This window comes from Aulostomus chinensis, chromosome 8 (genome assembly GCF_037954235.1).
Source record: "Aulostomus chinensis isolate RoL2024-O1b breed Wild chromosome 8, RoL_Achi_v1.0, whole genome shotgun sequence".
In the NCBI taxonomy this organism is placed as follows: Eukaryota; Metazoa; Chordata; class Actinopteri; order Syngnathiformes; family Aulostomidae; genus Aulostomus; species Aulostomus chinensis.
In genome coordinates, this window is record NC_141327.1 from 14,356,739 (window position 1) to 14,375,798 (window position 19,060).

Here is a 19,060-nt window from a genome sequence, read left to right on the forward strand (position 1 = left end):
CATCAAATTTTACATGATGAATGTTTTGGTCTTTGATCTCCTATTTGAAACACAAACAATGAGTATTAATAATAACAAAAATAATAAAATGTAATAAAACTCACAATACCTCCAGTGTTTTCCATCCATCCATCGTCTTCCAGCGTCTACGGGTGAGAGGCGGGGTTCACCCTGGACAGGTCACCAGTCCATCACAGGACCAACACATAGAGACAGACAACCATTCACACTCACAGTCACACCTACAGTCAATTTAGAGTATCAATCAGCCTAGTCCCCAATTGCATGTCTTTGGACTGTGGGAGGAAGCTGGAGTACCAGAGAGAACCCACACAGGAACAGGGAGAACATGGAGACTCCACACAGAAAGATCCCGTGCTGGAGCCGGGACTTGAACCTGGAACCTTTTGCTGTGAGGCAACAGTGCTGACCACTGCACCACTGTGTAGCCTCTTCCAGCGTTTTTGCACTTTAATTCAAGAACACGAACCCGAGTGATTCTAGATTAATTCTGGTGGAAGGTGACCAACTGCAAAAGTCAAAAAAGCCAAAGTGCAGCGGTCCCTTGGCCTCACTACTGAAGTACACACCGACTGAGTCTGCGAGCTTCAGGAGGAAACTCGGCTCTTTATTCTCCCTCAAATCAGGATTTCAGAGGGTTTTCAGCAGTTGGACGCTCGCTTGTGTTCAGGAGGATGCGATGCACCAACTGATGGAATCAGTTTGGTTTTGTCATGTTTTCAACCAGGTGTCAGGGTACGTCATTATGACATTCCACATGGCACGGAAGATGTGAACAATTTTGAATAAAAGCAATTTATTAAATGTAGTTCCACCGGGCATGATGTCATCGATGTCACCTCTCTGCTGTCTTTATGAGAAAGGGACATTAGACTATCGTTTAAATTTGGAGTGACGTGGATTGTGTGAACTCGCGATAATTGACCATACCTTCATTGGTGATCCATCTGGAAGCCAGAAGTGCTTCCTGTTGGATTTCTCACGAAGGTTCAAGGTAGATATTCCATGTTATCACCGTTGTAAATAATATTTGGAGAGATTACCTGATCTGATCTGATCTCCGATTACCTGTGAATGCAATTAAATGTCCAACATCCACACATTACAATACTATTAAATTAGCATGCTGAAAGACTTGAACTGACTGTCAAATTATGAAAGGGTCTTAATGGAGACAAATACATTTTATTCTGTTCGTTTGTGTGATGCTTTATGTTGTTTTGTTGCCTTTATGGACGTTTCTATTCAATAAAATGCAAACTTATGTTTTTCTGAGAATTGTTTTTGTTTTGCATAATAAAACTTACACATATTTACTCATGCGAATTGTTTTCAACTTTCCCCTCACTTCTTCAAAGTATATTGAGGACGAGCGACTTTTCTTTCGTAAAGTGTAACCCGACTCTCGCTCGATGATATCTGGTAGAGGCTCCAGCCCTCCCGCGGACCTCCACGGGACTAGCAGTTGTCAAAGGACGCCTGGATGGAGACTGCGCCCGAGCGCGCGTCTATTCTCGCGAGATCCGTCGTGATTTACTCTCTCTTCCCGTCCAACATGGCGGCGCTGTATGAGGGATACACGTTGTGTGGACTTGTTCCATCGCAAAATCTGTCTAACTCGGGGCTTCAGGGCATCGAAGCGGAGAGAGACGACGACCATGTCATCGTCACCGATTTAACAAGATCTGTGACACTTTATAAGGTAACATTCAAGGCTTTTAATGGAGGTTCTGCGACCAGGACCAGCTGATAACTGCGACCCACACAACTCGTGTTGGCATCCTCGGCTCTTCTCAGCAACGGTGACAATCATCTCGAATTAACACTACATAAACCGTAACTGGCTGTGATTGAGCTTTGAGTCCTTCTCCATATATCTATAGCAATGATCGTGGTTTTTGAATTATTCTGTTAGTCTACAAAAACATGCAGACGCTAGCTAGCATTAGCTAAGTTACTTTAACTGCACAATACAATCCTTCGCAAATTCGCTCGGTGTAATTTGAATATTTACATAAACTACCAGTCAAAAGTTTGGACAGACCTTCTCATTCAATGTTTCTTCTTTATCTCTACCACTTTCTACATCGTTGAAACATACTGAAGACGTCAAATGTATGAAGCAAGATATATGGAATTGTTTAGCAAAGGAAAAATTATTAAATAACTATAGATATGTTTTATATTTCGGCTTTCTCAACGTAGCCACCCTTTGCTTTGTTGACTGCGCTGCAAACCCTTGACCTTCTCTCAATGAGCTTTACAACTTCTTTACGTGAAATGGTTTTCACTTCATAGGTTTGCCTTGTCAGGGTTCATTTGTGGAATTTTCTTAACATCTTCATGGCGTTGGGGATCAGTTGTGTTGTGCAGAAGTCAGGTTGGTACACAGCTGACAGCCCAATTTGGTAGCTGATAGAATTCATATTATGGAAAGAACCAAGCAGGTAAGTAAAGAGAAACAACAGTCCATCATTACTGTAAGAACTGAAGGTCAGCCAGACTGGAAAATTGCAAAAACTTTGAATGTGTCCCCAAGTGCCCTCGTTAAAAAGAAATCGTAATTTAACAGCATCTCAGACGAGAGCCCAGATAAATGCCACACAGAGTTCTAGTAGCTCACATCAAATCTGAGATCTTCCACCTGCCATGTCTTTGTGCGATTCACACAAGGTGAATGGATGGTCCATACATGCATGGTTCCCTTCATGAAGTATGGAAGAGGAGGTGTGTGTGTGTGTCGGGGGGGGGGGTTCTGGTTCTGGTGCCAGATAACCTGAGCTCCACAGTTACTTGACCTAAACCCAATCCAGACAGTTTGGGAGGACAAGATGGACGGCAGAGTGAGGAAAAAAGGGCAAACAAGTGCTCAGTACCTCTGGGAACTTAGGTGACGACCTCATGAGGCTCATTGAGAGAACGCCAAGAGCAGAGCAGAAATCAGAGCAAAGGGTGGCTATTTTGAAGACTAAAATATAAAACATGTTTTGAGTTATTTCACACTTTTTTGTTTACTTAATAATTCCATATGTGTTCATTCATAGTTTTGATGCCTTCAGTAAGAATCTAAAATGTAAATAGTGATGAAAATATAGTAAAACCATTCAAAGAGAAGGTGTGTCCAAACTTGTGACTGATAGTGTAAATCTCATCCCAAACATTAAAACCAGCAAAAGATTTCTGTTATGGTTCATAGTCAAGTCAGTTTTATTTGTGCAGCACCAAATCACAACAAAAGTTATCTCATGACACTTTACCAGTAGAGCAGGTCCAGTACCACACTCCTTCAATGAATCTACACCCAACAATCCTCCCTCAGCAAGCACATCAGGCAACAGCGACGACAAAAACCTTCCTTTAACAGGCAGGAACGTCGAGCAGATCCAGGCTCAATGGGAACGAACGTCTGCTTTGACCGGTTTGGGAAAGAGAGCAGGAGAGCGGGGCAGAGACAAAGACAGATAATGGAGGAAGACAGATATAGGAAAGAGAGGGACAGAGATAAAGAGGGGGAGCAAGGGGGAGAGACTGATGGACAGACAGGGACGTGAACAGGTGATGCTAAGGGTGGCAGCTTGAGCCTCTTCAGGTCTGTAGCCTCCTTCAGCAGCACCAGGCAGGGATCTGGGAAGTGAGGAAGCACAAAGGAATGAATATAGGAGGACAGAGAGGAGGAGACAGAAGCCCAGGGCACCATGAGAGATCCCCCGGCAGTCTAAGCCTGTAGAAGCATATCTAAGGTCTAGTCTAGGCAGACCTAACTATGAGCTTTATCTAAAAAGAAGGTCTTATGTCTGCTCTTAAACATAGAGAGGGCGTCTGCAGGAAACCGGGAGAAGGGAGCCTGATAGCTGAAGGCTCTGGCTCCCACTCTACTTTTAGAGACTTTGGGGACCACATTAACCCTGCAACCCTTGGAGCAAAGGGTTCTAGCTCAGGGGTGTCAAACTGATCCAGTGTGGCAGCAGGTTTTCATTCCAACTGAACAAAAGCAACACCTGATTCTACTTAAATCAACTAAGCTGTGTCCACACAGCTCATTTGTTGGATCAGGTGTCGCTTTTGCTTGGTTGGAATGAAAACCTGCTGCCACACTGGATCAGTTTGACACCCCTGTTCTAGCTGGATTATAGGGGACTAGGAGCTCTGTCAGATATGAAGGTGCCTGATTGTTGAGGACTTTACATGTTAGAAGGAGAATTTTAAATTTTATTTTAAATTTGACAGGGAGCCAATGCAGAGAAGCCAGTACAGGAGAGACATGGTCTCCTCTACCAGTTCTAGTCAACATGCAGGCAGCAGTGTTTTGGACCAGCTGGAGAGTCTTTAGGGACTTGTTGGTGCAGCCTGATTGGAGGGAGTTGCAGTAATCCAGCCTGGAAGTGACAAAAGCATGGACTAGTTTTTCTGCATCTTTTTGAGACAGGATGTGTCTGATCTTAGCAATGTTACATACATGAAAGAAAGCAGTCCTAGAAATTTGCTTAATGTGGGAGTTGAAGGACAGATCCTGATCAAAGAGAACCCCTAGGTTCCTTACGGTACTGCTGGGGGCCTGTAGAAGGATATGGTGGTCAATGGTATCAGAAGCTGCACTGAGATCTTGTAAGACCAGCAGAGACGAGTCCCTCATCTGATGCTAGTAGGAGGTCATTGGTAGCTTATACGACTGCTGCTTCTGTGCTATGATGAACCCTGAAACCTGACTGGAAATCCTCTAATAAGCTGTTGCTGTGGAGAAGTCACAAAGGTGTTTAGCAACTGCTTTCTCCAGAACTTTGGAGGGAAAATGAAGATTTGGTTGGTCTGTAGTTGGCCAAAACGTCTTGATCCAGAGTTGCTTTTTTGAGAAGGGGTCGAATTACTGCTACTTTAAAGGACTGTGGGGCGTAACCAGATAACAGCGACACATTGATCATGTCCAAGAGAGAGGTGCTGACGAGGGGTAGAGAGTCTTTAAGCAGCTTAGTTGGGATGGGGTCTAGAAGACAGGCGGGTGTTTTAGAGGAGGAAATTATTGTATTAAGCTCATGAAGGCTAACGGTAGAAAAACTATCTAAGTGTATGTTTGGTCCTACGGCTGCCTCTGAGGTTTTTGAGGTTACAGGTGATGTGGTGTCAGCTGATGGCAGGAGGAGAGGAATTTTCTCTCTCATAAGTAGAATGTTGTCATTAAAAAAGTCCATGAAATCTTTGCTACCCAGGGAAACAGGAATACTTGCTCAGTAGAGCTGTGGCTCTCTGTCTGGCTGCAGTACTGAAGAGGAACCTGGGGTTGTTCTTGTGTTCCTCGATTAGTGCTGAGTAGTAGGCTGCTCAAGTTCTGCGAGGGGCTTTCCTATAGGCTTTAAGGCTGTCTTTCTGAATTGCATGTGACTGCCAGTTTGGAGCAGCGCTTTTTGAGTTTAGTGTTTCAGCTGCAGGGTTTCAGAATTGTACCAAGATGCTTGTTTGGGTGTGGTTGTGACGGTGGTGAGTGGGTTCATGAACCAACTGAGTCTAGAAGAGACATAAATGCAGCAGCCAGACTGTCGTTATCAACATCCACATGAATATTGAAGTTGTCTTATTTTTTGTTGTTATTGACAAACTGGGAATCAGGCTTTCAAATAAATCGAAACTTACTTTGGGTTTGGGATTTATTACTAAACTTAAGTCAAAAATGGCAGCAACTCCACCTCCTCGACCAGAACCTCTTGGAATATGAATGTTAATGTGACTGGGAGGAGTGGACTGATTAAGACTTACATACTTATCATCATGCAGCCAGGTTTCCGTGAGACAGAGCAGGTCAGTGCAATTATGATAATATTGATTCATTTACTACAGTTTGGCATCAAAGATCTGATGTCTAATCGTCCACATCTAATTTTTATATCCTTTTGAAATAATTCGGTGGTCGTATTAATTTTTATTAGGTTTCTCTGACTGACTCCTTTTCTAATATTATTTGAGTGAATAAAGTGATTTGGTCGGGGCACAGACAGTCTCTATGGAGTTTGGGTGGATCACTGCCCCCTGGTGGACGCGCAGAGAAGCTGCGGCAGCTCTGCCTAGAGTCTCAACTCTGGGTTGTCAGGGTTTTGGTTCTAAAATAAACTGGGCCATTTATCTAAAAAAGAGCAGCTCCATCCAACGTGGGATGAATTCCGCCTCTCCTAATCAGACCAGGTCTCCCCAGAAAGTTTTCCAATTGTTTATGAAACCCATTTGGTTTGCTGGACAACACCTCGACATTGTTAAACGATGACGTGCGGCTAAACATGTCGTCGCTGGACCCTTAGGCAGGGGTCCAGAGACACTACGGAGTCCGACATTGTCTTCTTAAATTTGCACACCGACTCAATATTAATTTTAGTGCTCTCCGACTGGCGTAGTCGGATGTCATTACACCGACGTGAATAATAATGTTAACCGTATTTACGGTTACTTTTAGCCAGTAGTTTTAAATTTGACGTCGCCCGCTCCGGCCCCTGGAATACACTTGACTATGGGCGCCGGTGTCGCCAACTTCACATTCCTCCAAATAGAACTTCCATTAACCAGAGTTGTTTTCTCAGCGTGTGTATCACTGAGTGGGGAGAACCTATTGGAAACGAGAAACCGGTGGTTGGTCACTGACAGTGGGCTTCTGCTTAGGACTGTGCTTCCTTCGGACAGTCACCCAGCGGCCCTGGTTTCCCTGCCGCTCGGGAGCTGCTGGGGGAGCGCTCGTCGGGGCTAAGCTCAGACGGTCCGCACCAGCTGCCGGGGACTGGCTAGCTCAAGCGGCGAATTGTTTGGATCCACTGGTGCGGAGCCGCCGCGGGTCCAATTCAAACTCGCCAGGCCTCGCCTCCTGCGCTGCAAACAAACTTCATTTAACGCACTTATCAGCATCACTAATGGAGGCAGAGGGGAAACTGAACATGAGGCACAGCGAGCAGGAGAGAGGAGAGGCCATCGGCAGCTTGGAGTGGAGAGTTAAGAAGCAGAAACAACGTCGCGACAAGAAAGATGGTGTTTTAAGCTTCGGCCTGAAAGTGCCAATAAAATGCAGTCTTAACAGGTAGATTAATCTGCGTAAATATGAATCAGCAGGGATGGTCAAACTTTAGCTAACGCGACAAAGCATAGCACGACGTAGAGTTCCAGGTAGTGAGGTGACAGGCGTACCGCTCCACGTCCGTCTACTATGGTCACCACAACTGTCCTTCAATTAAATCCTCATACTTTTTGTTTTTTAGGGAAGTTACACTACACTAGTTTTTACATTTAAGTGTCACTTATACTTTGTCTGTATTAGTTATGGCGACCAAATACTAGGAATAGCTCCCAAAATTAGTTATTTCTGTTCAACAGCATCCCAAATTGATAATACAGCCTCCAGGATAAAATAATTAACACGTTGCTCCAGGTTCAGTAAAAACCTAAAACTGATCTCAACAAAGGGGAATTAATTACTGTTACTGTTATTACTGTTGTATTATACTCAATATTCAACCTGCCAGTGGTTTATGTTTTGGTTGATTGATGTATAGCCGCTAGTGATTAATTTATCCAAATGTCAACGATGAATGTTATTTTTTTGCCACTGAAAGAAAAGTTCGATCTGCATGTGGCAAGACTGACAGAAGTAAAACAGCCTTGAATTAGTTAAGATGGAGGTACACAGATTATCGGAGGGAATCAGTAATGTTCCTCTGGTCCTGATGATTGTTAACGTGCTTTTGACAGGTTTCCGACCAGAAGCCTCTGGGAAGCTGGACGGTGAAACAAGGACAGTGTCTGACGTGTGCAGTGGTCTACAATGTACAGACTAATGAGTATGTGGCGGTCACAGACCACAAGGTAAACTCTCAGTCAGTCTTGGAGTGATGACTCTGACATTCGTACTCAGCCTGCTCAGTTCTCTGCAGTACCACGTGGAAGGTTTGCCCCTGATTTGATGTCATATCAATATAGAAAAAACAAAAAAACAAAACCCCACAGTTCTCAGTGATGCAAAATTGCGATTACTGAAATGTAACTTTTTCTAAAACAATCTGACTTGAATTGTTTTTGCTTAATTTGATCTGTCTGTCATATCTGCAAGAGACTGTGTGTTTACTCAGATGCATTTTGTTAAAAAATGATGGACTACACAATTGTAGTTTTTAGTTTTATTTTGCCGTCCTAAATGTAAACCCATTCGTACCGTGCTTTGTAATAATTCAATTTCTTGATGTCTCTGCCTGACCTTTCAGAAATATCAATCACAAACAAAAGTGACCCCTGTGCACTCGCTTCTTACCAAAGGTTTACAGGGAACAATGACTCTGTACTTCTTCAGCTAAGGTTACATGTTCTGCTTTAGGACTCAGAGGTCTTAGTGCTGTAACTTTGTTGCTATAAGATATTTGTAATTGTAAATAAGACAACGAGGGGTTTCCAACTATTTGTCTTCTGTGATTCACCTGCCTCTAACCCGCCGTGACATCACGTCTAAGGATGTCTGTTCTTTTTGAAGGTGATCAGAATTTGGAAGGAAGAAGACGTACTTTTGGAAAAGGCATTTAAAGCTACCGTAAGTGTGCAACCTTTTTGGATTTGTTGCATTAATGTTTGGGCTGTTGAGGGCAGTTGACTTTTTTGTGATTTCTTGTCGATTATCCCCCAAATTTAGATACCGCCACCTTTTACAAGTAAAGTCATCCAGCCTAATAACAGCTCAAAAATAAAATCCCAAACATTCTTTTGACAGCTTTTCTTTAATATTTTACAAAATACCCAAAGGTCATTATAAGCAGCAGCGTCCATCCTGGAATCAAACTGGGGAACACATTCACTCGTACTTTTCTGTCCAGGTCTCATCAGATGTCTGGAGGGTTCACTGTGCAGCTGGAGGAGAGCCTGTGGTCTTGTTCCAAAGAGGAGCTGTGAGGCTCCTTGACTCTCTGCTCTCTGCTCCCCAGCAGCCCATGGAGGAAGTTCTGGCTCCAGATGAAGCCATCAAGTATGTAACCATCTTAACTGACACCTGTGATTTTCCCAACCAGGAAGCCCAACCCAAACACTGCGCACATCGCCTACATTGTAATTGTTTGCGCATCCATAGGCGTGTTGGTCTTGGTCAGGCAAGTTGTCGGCACATTGACATCTTGAGGCGGCAAAAAGCAATTATAACATTGACCAACAGAACCCCTCGCCCTGGTGAGACCACCTGTATCTCAGGAGCAGCTCTGCTCTGCCTCTTGATCCCCTCCTAGCTAAAGCCAGGTTAGACCTTGCAGTTTTGGGCCATCTCAGATGACAATATGTGACAGTGGTCCTACGTCATACCATGAGTTTGTTCTTCTGATTGAAGATAACCTGGGATAGAAGTCTGACAGCGTCAGAAATTTAAGATAACCGTCCCACTGTGTGACCGCTGCTGTGACCTACGTCTACTAAAAAAACCACTAGGAATGGGTTAGGAGACGATGCCATCCAGTTGACTTGGGTCGCAGCTGGCGAAACTGTATGTATCGATGTCTTGCCCATGTTTTTAGATCCATGTGGAACAGTGAGACTTGTACTAAACATTTAAGATTACTGAAATCTCTGTATTTTGGAGACATGAAACCACCATGAGAGGGTGGAGTCCCTGCTCCTTCAGCCCATCAGCGTCACAAAACGTGACCGCATCGCCTGTCAGATCCAGCTGGAAGGACAGTCACACAATCTCTTCTTCTGACAAACTCTGACAGTGCCTTCTCCAGTTGTTGTTTAATTGCTGTTATTCGGTCTACTTCTTCACTAAGAGCTTTGTTTATTTGAACGTTGCTTGGAAAGACGCTGTTTTCCACTGTTCTTGTGCTACTCCTGAGCTTGTGACGACCAGATGGTCACATCAGACTCACAAAAAAACCTGCGGCCTTTATCACAAAGCGAGTGCAACATATTCAGGATCTCTTGAAGGGAGCCAGCTGGACAAAGCCAAACAAATGTAGAGAAGCTGGGTCATAGCACAGTTGCCACTTGAACCCAGATTTTCAAAATCTAGTTGTGAATGTGCATTCTTCACTTCAGAACAAATCATAAGCGTTTCAGAAATACGAGGAATGTAAATCAATGGCAGATTAAAAGCAACAGGCTGTGTGAACGTGTCAGTGACCAGGCCTCTATCACGCCCTCATCGTGAAGGCGCAAGTAGGTCCAACAAACTGTTGTTTCTTCTCGTGCATTTATGTTTTATTTTGTCTGCAGGTGGAGCACCAGCATAGTGGGCGAGACGCAGCACTTTGTTATCTTCACAACTGAACAGGTATGGCACTGTTAATTGCTTCTCGACTTGAAACACAAGTGCTTACAGTTCATAAATAAATGGCATCAAAAATTCTGCAGTTATTACAAGAAATGACGGGGAGGGCTACTGAAGCTGCACGTGACACGATTAGCTTAAAACACATTTACCAGTAATTAGTGTGCTTTTCTTATCCTCAAGTATTTGCACTTGCTCTTTGTTGACTGCATTCCTGTTTACATCAAGTGGCTGTCATCCTCTCTCCATAGAAGGGAGGTCACTTCCTCTACCTTCACAGACTGAGCCCCAACATGCTGCAGCGGTATCGGCTTGAGAGAGAGGAGCCCGGCCTCCCCCCCCTCAGCTTCTCTGTCTCCTACAAGGATAAACACATCCGCCTGCTTTATCTCTGTAAGCCCGCGAGTTCCTGTGAAATACCTGTTTAGCGTTTGACAGCACCAGCCAGAGCCACAGGTTCACATTGACATCGGTCCGTGTACATCAGCAGGACGTACTTACTTGTGTTAACCTGCTCCAGAACCAAGCCTGCACGGAACCATCTGTGATGCATGAGTACGGTTCCTACAGCTGTTGGTTTTATGGGCACAAATGTGTTCTAAATTACAGTAGGACAGTCTTAACCCTTACTTTAGTCTTACTGCCAGGAAGTAAAGCCTGGTGGCTGTTTCTAACTCTTAGCTATATTGTGTACCTGTCAGCCAGCCGGGCTCACAAAGACCCAATGTTCCAAGAAGTTCACAATAGACGTTGGGAGTTTTAGACAGCCATCAGGATTTGCTTCCTGTCTTTAAGACTACACTGATGGCAAAAAATATCCCTTTGTGTTGAAGTAGCCAATGTATGCTTGAGGACATTTCAAAGAGGCCCAAGGGAGCCTCTGTATTGCAGCATTATTGCAGAGAGAAAAGAATGATGTATGCAAACTAACCCTAAGCCATAGCAGCCGTGTTAATATCAGCTGTTCTAAAATCGTCATATGTCATCCCTCATGTAACCGCCACCAAGAACAAGTGACTGAAAAGGTGACTTCAAACACTTGCATAAACCGCTGTGCTGCTGACGAACTGATCTTCCTCTCTTCCAGACCCCAATGGTCACGTGTACCAGAGTGTCATCTCCGTGCGGGGCTTGGGGGCGGACGAAGGGTCACAATCCCTTCCACTGCCCCGGAACCTGCTCCTGGGCCTGTCGGTCGATGAGAGCCCGCTGCAGGCAGCATCCGCCCTCATCCTGGATGAAGCTCACATCGCCGTTGTTGGAGTTCCACACCCCTCTGCTGGAGCTGGTAAAGGTGAGTACGCACCCTGATAGATGATCTCAGTTTGAGGTTTGAATTCAGATGTCATTATGTTGCATGCGAGATCTTAATGAGGTCAGTCTGGGACTCACTCGTGTCAGTAAGCTGATGATGTGACATTTGTAAATGAAAAGAAAATTTTGGGTTAACATTTCTTCCGTTGTTGTATGACCTTTTACATGTGGGGTTTGTTTTCAGAAGAAATGCATGGGAATAGTAACTTGGAGAATTGTAACTCTGGATTCCTTGTTTCCTTCTTCCAGACTTTCTCTGCATCTGGAATACCAATTTCCAGACACTTCAAGCTGGAAAAGAAATGGCGGGTAAAATCTTCGGACAGGTAGGAATGGATCGATGTGTTGAATGACAATAACCTATCAAGCTGAACTTCTTTTGGGGGGGGCGGGGGGGGCGGTGTTCAGTAGTTAATAGATGACAGGTAAGGATTCTCAGCCAAGCTAGCAGCAGGAATCTTTTTGCTGATATTTGACCGAGAACCCGTTCAGACTTCCCTCGCTGTGTGATTGCAACAGGCCAATGTTCCCTGTCCTTCCAGCTGCTGGGTGCTGACGGAGGACTGTATGACTTTGGCAGAGCGTTGTGTCTGCTCTCCACTGTGAGAGGGCTCACGGTCCCTCCTCACAACTTTACAGCAGTTTACAATCATGAAACACTTGGCGGGGGGAGAAAAAAAAGAAACTCGGTCACTTGATCTGTACCATTAATTCCTGTTTGTATTTATCTCCTTCAGCTCTGGAGTTACTCCAAAAAGTTGTTCATTCCACACGGGAAAACTCTGTCCGTTATTCCTTACGAGTGCGCCAAATCCTCCCTCGCGTCTGCCTTGGGAAAACTGAAACAGGCCAAGACTGAAGGTGAGCCACTGATGCAGTAACAGCAGTCTTCTTCGTCTAAATTAGACCAACAACATTGAGGAGGAAATCCTGTTTTAGTTTTTGAATACTAGAGTTATAAATTCCCCCCTCTGAAGCCTGATTTTATACAGATGCGTAGGCAAGGTCACATACCTCACACTGTAGCCTCCAGCGTAGCCTGACACGCAGCTTCTCAGAAATGTAAATGCGCGTCGTATTGACGCAGAGTGCAGCAGCCTCCTTGCCACACGACACCTCCTCGTATGCTTTCCCACCTTCCCCAGTTTCCACAGCATCTCCCCGTCCTCGGGCTGCTGTTCAGTTGATTTCAGTTCATGTAACCTCTGTTCAACATTTGGTAGCTCCAAGCAGCTCTTTGCCGCGCTCTCCGTTGAAACAACCAATTCGCCACTGAAGTATAGATGCCGATTCGGCTACAACTCGGACCCACTGCACAACTGCAACAAGAATATACATCTCAACACATTTAACAATATGTTGCATCTCAGCAGCCAACAATTCAGCCCTGACATGATGCAATACAACTGTGTGAATCTTTACATTTAGATTCTGTAAATAGTTTACTTAGACTCCAAGAAGAAACCTTGAAACACCCATTCAATGCAATTATTCTTATGTCGCCTGTTGCATCAAATCTCTATCAAGCGCTTGCACTTAATTAACTCAAAACATCCGTTGCATTGTGTTTTTCAACATTTTTTTGAGGTAATGTTGAGAGAATAGCAGCAGGCAAGGGAGCAGAGAGACGGGGAAATAGGAATCCCTGACTAAATGAGTCATTCATATTGTATTAAAAATGAGGAATCTTGTGCTCATTCATCAATACATTTGGGGTCTAAATTTAGAAGACCATTTGACCATTTGAATCAAATGTGCTTTTCTAAATTCTACAGAATCCAAAGCTCCAGCATCTGTTGCATCCTGGAATAACATTCTACACGGAGATAAAGTTCAGCCCTCCAGGACGGTGGAAACCAGGAAGATGGTGAGTGGGAAGACTCCTTATCGAGACTCTTTTATCAAATGTACCAAATACAGCACGGGGCCGCTCTGTTTTACTGTTTGGGGTTTGTTTCTTTATTATTTGTTTTTATCTATAGATGCAAAGAAGTCCAACAAGTTATTGAATTAGACAGATTGAGCCAGACAGAGGAAGCCCCCACGCAAATAGCAAATTGAATCAAGTCAATTTTCAAAATAAAACCCCATGCAAACTCCCAAATTATAAAAACAGACAGAAAAGGACACAATGGAGCCACATACGCTATCTGCATGTGATGGACTCACACAAACCAAAGCAAAAAGAACTACAAAATGAGCAGAGCTATTGTGTTACAGATGTCTTCGAACGTTTATAGCATTTTTATACTTTTTCTGTTTACAGATGTTTTATCTTTGGTTTGCTTTTTAAGATCTCCTTCTTTTATCAGTAAAAACATTATGATATTTTAGAAATTTACATTTGGGGAGAAATGCCAGTGTTGAAGCCTGGTGTGCCGCTTTTTATTTTGCCCTGTTTGTTGAACTGTGGTATTTAATTAAGTCTCATGTCAGCATCTTCATCGTCTCTCCATACAGAGAACAACCCGCAAGACCCAAGCAGCCACCAGCTTAACATTCGATCAAGTTCTAGAGCTCGTCAAGGTAAAAGTCTCATTTTTCATTGCTCTCGCTACGTGCTGCTGAATCAGCGTATGTCCACATAACTGGAGAGACAAATAATGGTGGAGCAGATATTTCTTTAATGTATTAAATAACTGTACATTTTATTTTCTGATGGTAGACGGCTCCCGTAGAAGAAATCCAGAAAGAAGTAGAGAGCCTCTTTTCCAAGTCAGACATCCAGGACCTGCAGCCCTCAGTGGGTCGGCTCGCATCATCGCTTGTGTCCCGTAGCCTGGCGGATCCAGCGTTCTACACCCCGAGCACCCTGGCCCAGCTGGTGAACACCCACTGCCTCTGCCACAGGTCAGTCAAGGGTTCCTCCTGCTAGCATTAGCAACAGAGGTAAAATAACCACAATTATTTTAGATCTAAAATGTGGTAGACTATCAAGATTCGGAAAGCCTAAAGCAAAGGTAGTTTGAATACTCGCTCTTAAATGTTTTACGCAGATTTCATTTTTAACGGAGGCTTTCACTGCCGTAATTCAGAGGAAAACGCATCCAAAGGACGAGAAATGGGACAGCTATTTAGCTTTGCGTCTTCCCGGCTGTTACATAAATGTTCAGTGTCACATTAAAATCAGATTACTGCTCATAATCTGAAGAGGTTTATTGCATTTCAGTTGCCCAGCACCACATATAAATATACTTGACTTTGTTGTCTGTGTTGTGATTCCAATTAAATGTGGTGTGGAAAATTCATGTCACTGTGAAAATCAAATCATTTGGTCATTAAAGACAAATTGTGTCATAATTCAGATATGATGCTATAAGTTTAGATGTTCTTGGAAATGAAAAAAAAATTCTCTTGACACCTACAACCATGAAATTAGTGTTTTTACACTCAAAAAAATAAAAACAAAACTGGGAAAAATAAATAAATCCAAAGGGTTTTGGAGAAATCATCAGAATTTTTCACACATATCTGAACGTTAGTTTATGCTGCTCAGCTGAAATCAATTCAGAATATGTTTATATAGGTGTCTGTTGATTTATTTAAATGGTCATCGTTTTGTCAGGCTAAATATCTTCTCATTAATTTATATAAACATACTGTGGTAATTTTTTTTTTTTTTTAATTCTTATTCACAGCTACACTGACTTTTCGTAGAATACACGGTCATGAATATGTGCATCAAAAGTGTGGAACAAATGTGTTTGATCCATCGTGACCCTTAACAGTGTGTGTCCTGACCTCCTGCTGCTGGCACTGGAGAAGAAGGACTACTTCCTGTGTCAGCTGTGCTTGCAGTTCTTTCCTGACATCCCAGAGGCCGTCACCTGCGCCTGCCTCAAGGCCTTCATCAGGTAAAATATCACAGCGACGCAGTCAGTAAACTCTACGCATTGTGTCTCTGGGATGAATTTTATGCATAATCCTGCTCAAATTCCAGCTGAAGTGGTCTAATAATCTGAGTGTAATCCTGTAACTGTCCTTTAGCATGTCGGATGTAGATGCGGAGAAAGTGAGTCTGGACCCCGACAGTGTCTCGTTCATGGAGACGTTAACCTCCAAGGAGCATGTCCAGGATGGCTTACAGAATGGTTTTAGCTCCACCTCCTTTGAGGAAGACTCCTCAGACATCCCCAGTGGAGGAGGAGGAGAAGGAGGAGGAGGAGGAGGAGGAGGAGGAGATGCCTTCACCAAGGCCAGAGCAGACAGTCAGGAGAAGACCTCCACTCCAGCAGAACACGTCTGTCCTGTGGGACTACACAAGGCTGCTCTTCTGTATCCTTCCACTGCCCGGTCACATGACCGAGCTCTGTTTGCAGAATGTTTTATGTGAAGTGATGCAGTAATGGCGTGTGTGGAGGGCAAACTCATACCAAGCTGATTTTTTTTTGTAAGAACAATGTTTAAAGTCTTAACTCATACTGTGAAGAAACGAGGTCCTGCAGACGGCGTACAGCGACACGTTCCTCCTCCCGCACTTAAAGGACCTCTCCTCCCAACATGTTATTGTGAGTCACATTCATCTCAACTCATAACTTTTTCCAAAGTTTTTTTTTTAGATCCAGCAACTTTTCCTTCATTGGATTTGTTTTGTTTTGTTTTGTTTTTTTAAATTCATCACAACACAGTTATTTTGATCATATTCTTTCTCATCCACTCAGCTTTTCCTCCAGTACCTGCAGTTCCTCTACCTAAGATATTCCCAAGATGTTTCCCACCAGACGCACGGTTCCAGATCACCAAGTCTGTCTCAGGTTTGTAGCTCCGCAGAACAAAGTACACTTGTCTTGACAGGTCACATTAGCGCAGCTGACATCTGTCACACCAGGACACGCGTGGCTCACTCTGCTCCAGTGCACAAGCAGTGAGAACAGACTTCATAGCGAAAGAAGAGACATCTGGTGTCCAGCAATTACACTTGAGAAATGAAAAATATTTGTATATTCGTGGAATCTGGAATTTTCAGGGAGGGGGGAGGGGTAGTTTGAGAGGCTTTTGATATAGTAATAACAGCTGTTCTGCAAGAAGGATGTCAGACATTTTTGTATCAAGTGTATATCTTTGCACCTGTGTAGAGGGGATCTTTAGCTGTTTATTCACCAATGACGAAGTTGTTATAAGAAACCCTTTATTCTCATTTATGAATATTTAAGAAATATCTAAGGACATTTCTATCTAGAGTTGGTCCCAGCTTTTGATAGTTGCTTCGTTCACTAATTGTTCAGCAAAGAGGTGCTTGATTGTATGATTTAATCCGTGTTCCTTCCGGTTACAGGTCATGGACTGGGTGTGCCTGTTGTTGGATGCTCATTTCACAGTGCTAATAATGACTCCAGAGGCCAAAGGGCTGCTGTTGAACCTCCACAGCTTTGTCAAGTCTCAGGTACGTCCTCCCGCTAGTCTGGGTCCGGGATCTGCCATGTCATATCCTCCAGATACTCTTACAAATAAAACTTCACCCTGACGAGAGTTCTTACGTGAACATCAAGGACTGTGATTGGTCCGCTCAGAGAAGGTTGCCGAATGCATGAAGAGGTGGAAGAACCTCCGCAACAAATATGTGCGTCTCCGGAAGAAAATGGCCACAAGAAGTCATGTTTGTCATGTTCAAAGTTTACAGTTTGATTCATGAAAGCAAACGGTCGTTCAAAGAAAAGCACTGGACTTTCTGTTGTAAATAGTTTTGTTTTGGAATCCGACAAGAGCCCCCGAAACCATACAAAGACACTGCCACACACCCCTAGCGGCTTGGCGGTGAATTGCAGAGCAACGCGTTCCCTCGACGCAGAACTAGGCGTAGGGTCTACGCCGTCGCCGTGACGCAGAAGCATAAACCAGGCTTAAGCTGCAGATATTGCTGAAACTATTGGACTAGCAAGGTTGAGCATCAGCCGTAGGGACGACGAATCACCACACAGTGCATCAGTTTTAGAAGAGCTCTCTGCAGATGCTGGTAGGCCTGTGCTGTGGGCCCCACATGCCTCCGTAGTGGTGCGCTGCTGTACAAAAGCCATACGCACTGTCAGAATTATGTTGGAAGTTTGTATTTGATCAGGTCTTTTTAGGGCTGTTTTGCAGAATCCCTCCATAAATGTTCAACTCCCCCCCCCCCCCCCTCCACGGTGATGATGTTTTATCTCATGTGAAGTTTGTAATCTCGATGCACTCTCGTGTCTTCAGGTTAGACTGTTTTCTGAGCTCGGGAAGATTGAGAGCAGCCTCCAAGAGCTCAATAAGATGAAGGTGAAGAAGGACGTCGGACAGTACTCCATCGAAGTCATCGAGCTGTTTTAAATTTCATTTGTAGAACTTTTAATAAAACGTATTGTGTCCCTCCAGTTTTTCATCCGGAGTGGTTTCATTGTAAATACTGTGTCCCAGCCAGTGTAATACTCTTACAGATGCTCACCAGCAGAACTGGAGCTGTATTCATTTGAATGCGCATCGGAACATTTCTAGATGGAGGTTCAGGCATTGTGGAAATCTTTCTACTGTTTCTGCTGAAAGAGATTCGACCATTCAGTTATATGATTTTAAAGAATAATTTACTGTTTAATAACAATTTTGTTAAATATACATAGAGGCCAATAATGCTACAACATGCTAATGGTTTGTCGTATTCAAACTGGTTCCTGCATTTAAACTGGTGTGTGCATGAACCTGTTTTGTTCTTTTTGTTTTCAACTTTTTCCTTGAATGTCCCAAAAGTGTAATATTTGTAAATCTGTCACCTGTGACTTGGAGCTGGGTGAATACATAAGAATGGGAAAACCAGTGATCCATCTTTTGATTTAAAAGATTAATGCCAAAGGTCAGAACAATTAATTTAATGTTTTAAAGGTCATTTCTACACTTGATAATGTGAATTTGATTGAATGCTTTTAGGTCCAGGTACTTTTTTTAATCCAGTTGAGCACTCTTGTACAGAAGAGGACTTGTACTCTGAACTTAGACTTCCAATGACCTAACTCTGCAGCCTTTCCTGAAGGTGTCATCTGCATGCACAGTCTGACAATTTGAAGATGAGATATCGGAGCTGCAGAAAGAAAGATTGATGTCAAACTTGGCGCGTCCTTTGCTGGAACCTTCAGGAAGAAACAGACATTGAGGATCTTAACAGCACGATAATCAATCTTAAGTCAAAGTCAGACAGGACTCTTCCCTCTAAGACCGAAGTGAGAATTCAGGTTAAAGTCTGAGATTTTGTGATGTCACACAATTTATGGCCTGTCAAAGGTCAGAAAAATCAGAACCAGATTCAGAAAAGAGGCGGCAGTGGTCAGCACTGTCGCATCATAGCAAGAAGGTTGTAGGTTCGAGTCCCGGCTCGGGCACATCTTTCTGGATGGAGTTTGCACGTTTTCCCCGTGCCTGTGTGGGTTCTCTCTGGTACTCCCGCTTCCTCCCACAGTCTAAAGACATGCAATTGGGGACGAGGCTGATTGGATACTTTAAATTGACCGT

The 19,060-nt window shown here is 43.7% G+C and overlaps 1 protein-coding gene across 1 annotated transcript; it reads left to right on the forward strand.

Moving 5' to 3' along the window:
- Positions 1-1,487: 1,487 nt before the first annotated feature.
- nol11 (nucleolar protein 11) lies at positions 1,488-18,333 on the forward strand. The gene is made up of 18 exons (XM_086210159.1): positions 1,488-1,723; positions 7,738-7,851; positions 8,510-8,566; positions 8,847-8,995; positions 10,228-10,285; positions 10,534-10,675; positions 11,370-11,576; positions 11,846-11,922; positions 12,334-12,457; positions 13,372-13,463; positions 14,057-14,122; positions 14,262-14,446; positions 15,325-15,450; positions 15,584-15,871; positions 16,026-16,104; positions 16,258-16,350; positions 16,872-16,979; positions 17,777-18,333. Exons 1-18 carry the CDS (start codon positions 1,505-1,507, stop codon positions 17,888-17,890), a joined length of 2,298 nt encoding a protein of 765 aa, XP_086066285.1. The 5' UTR covers positions 1,488-1,504; the 3' UTR covers positions 17,891-18,333.
- The last annotated feature ends 727 nt before the right edge of the window (positions 18,334-19,060 follow it).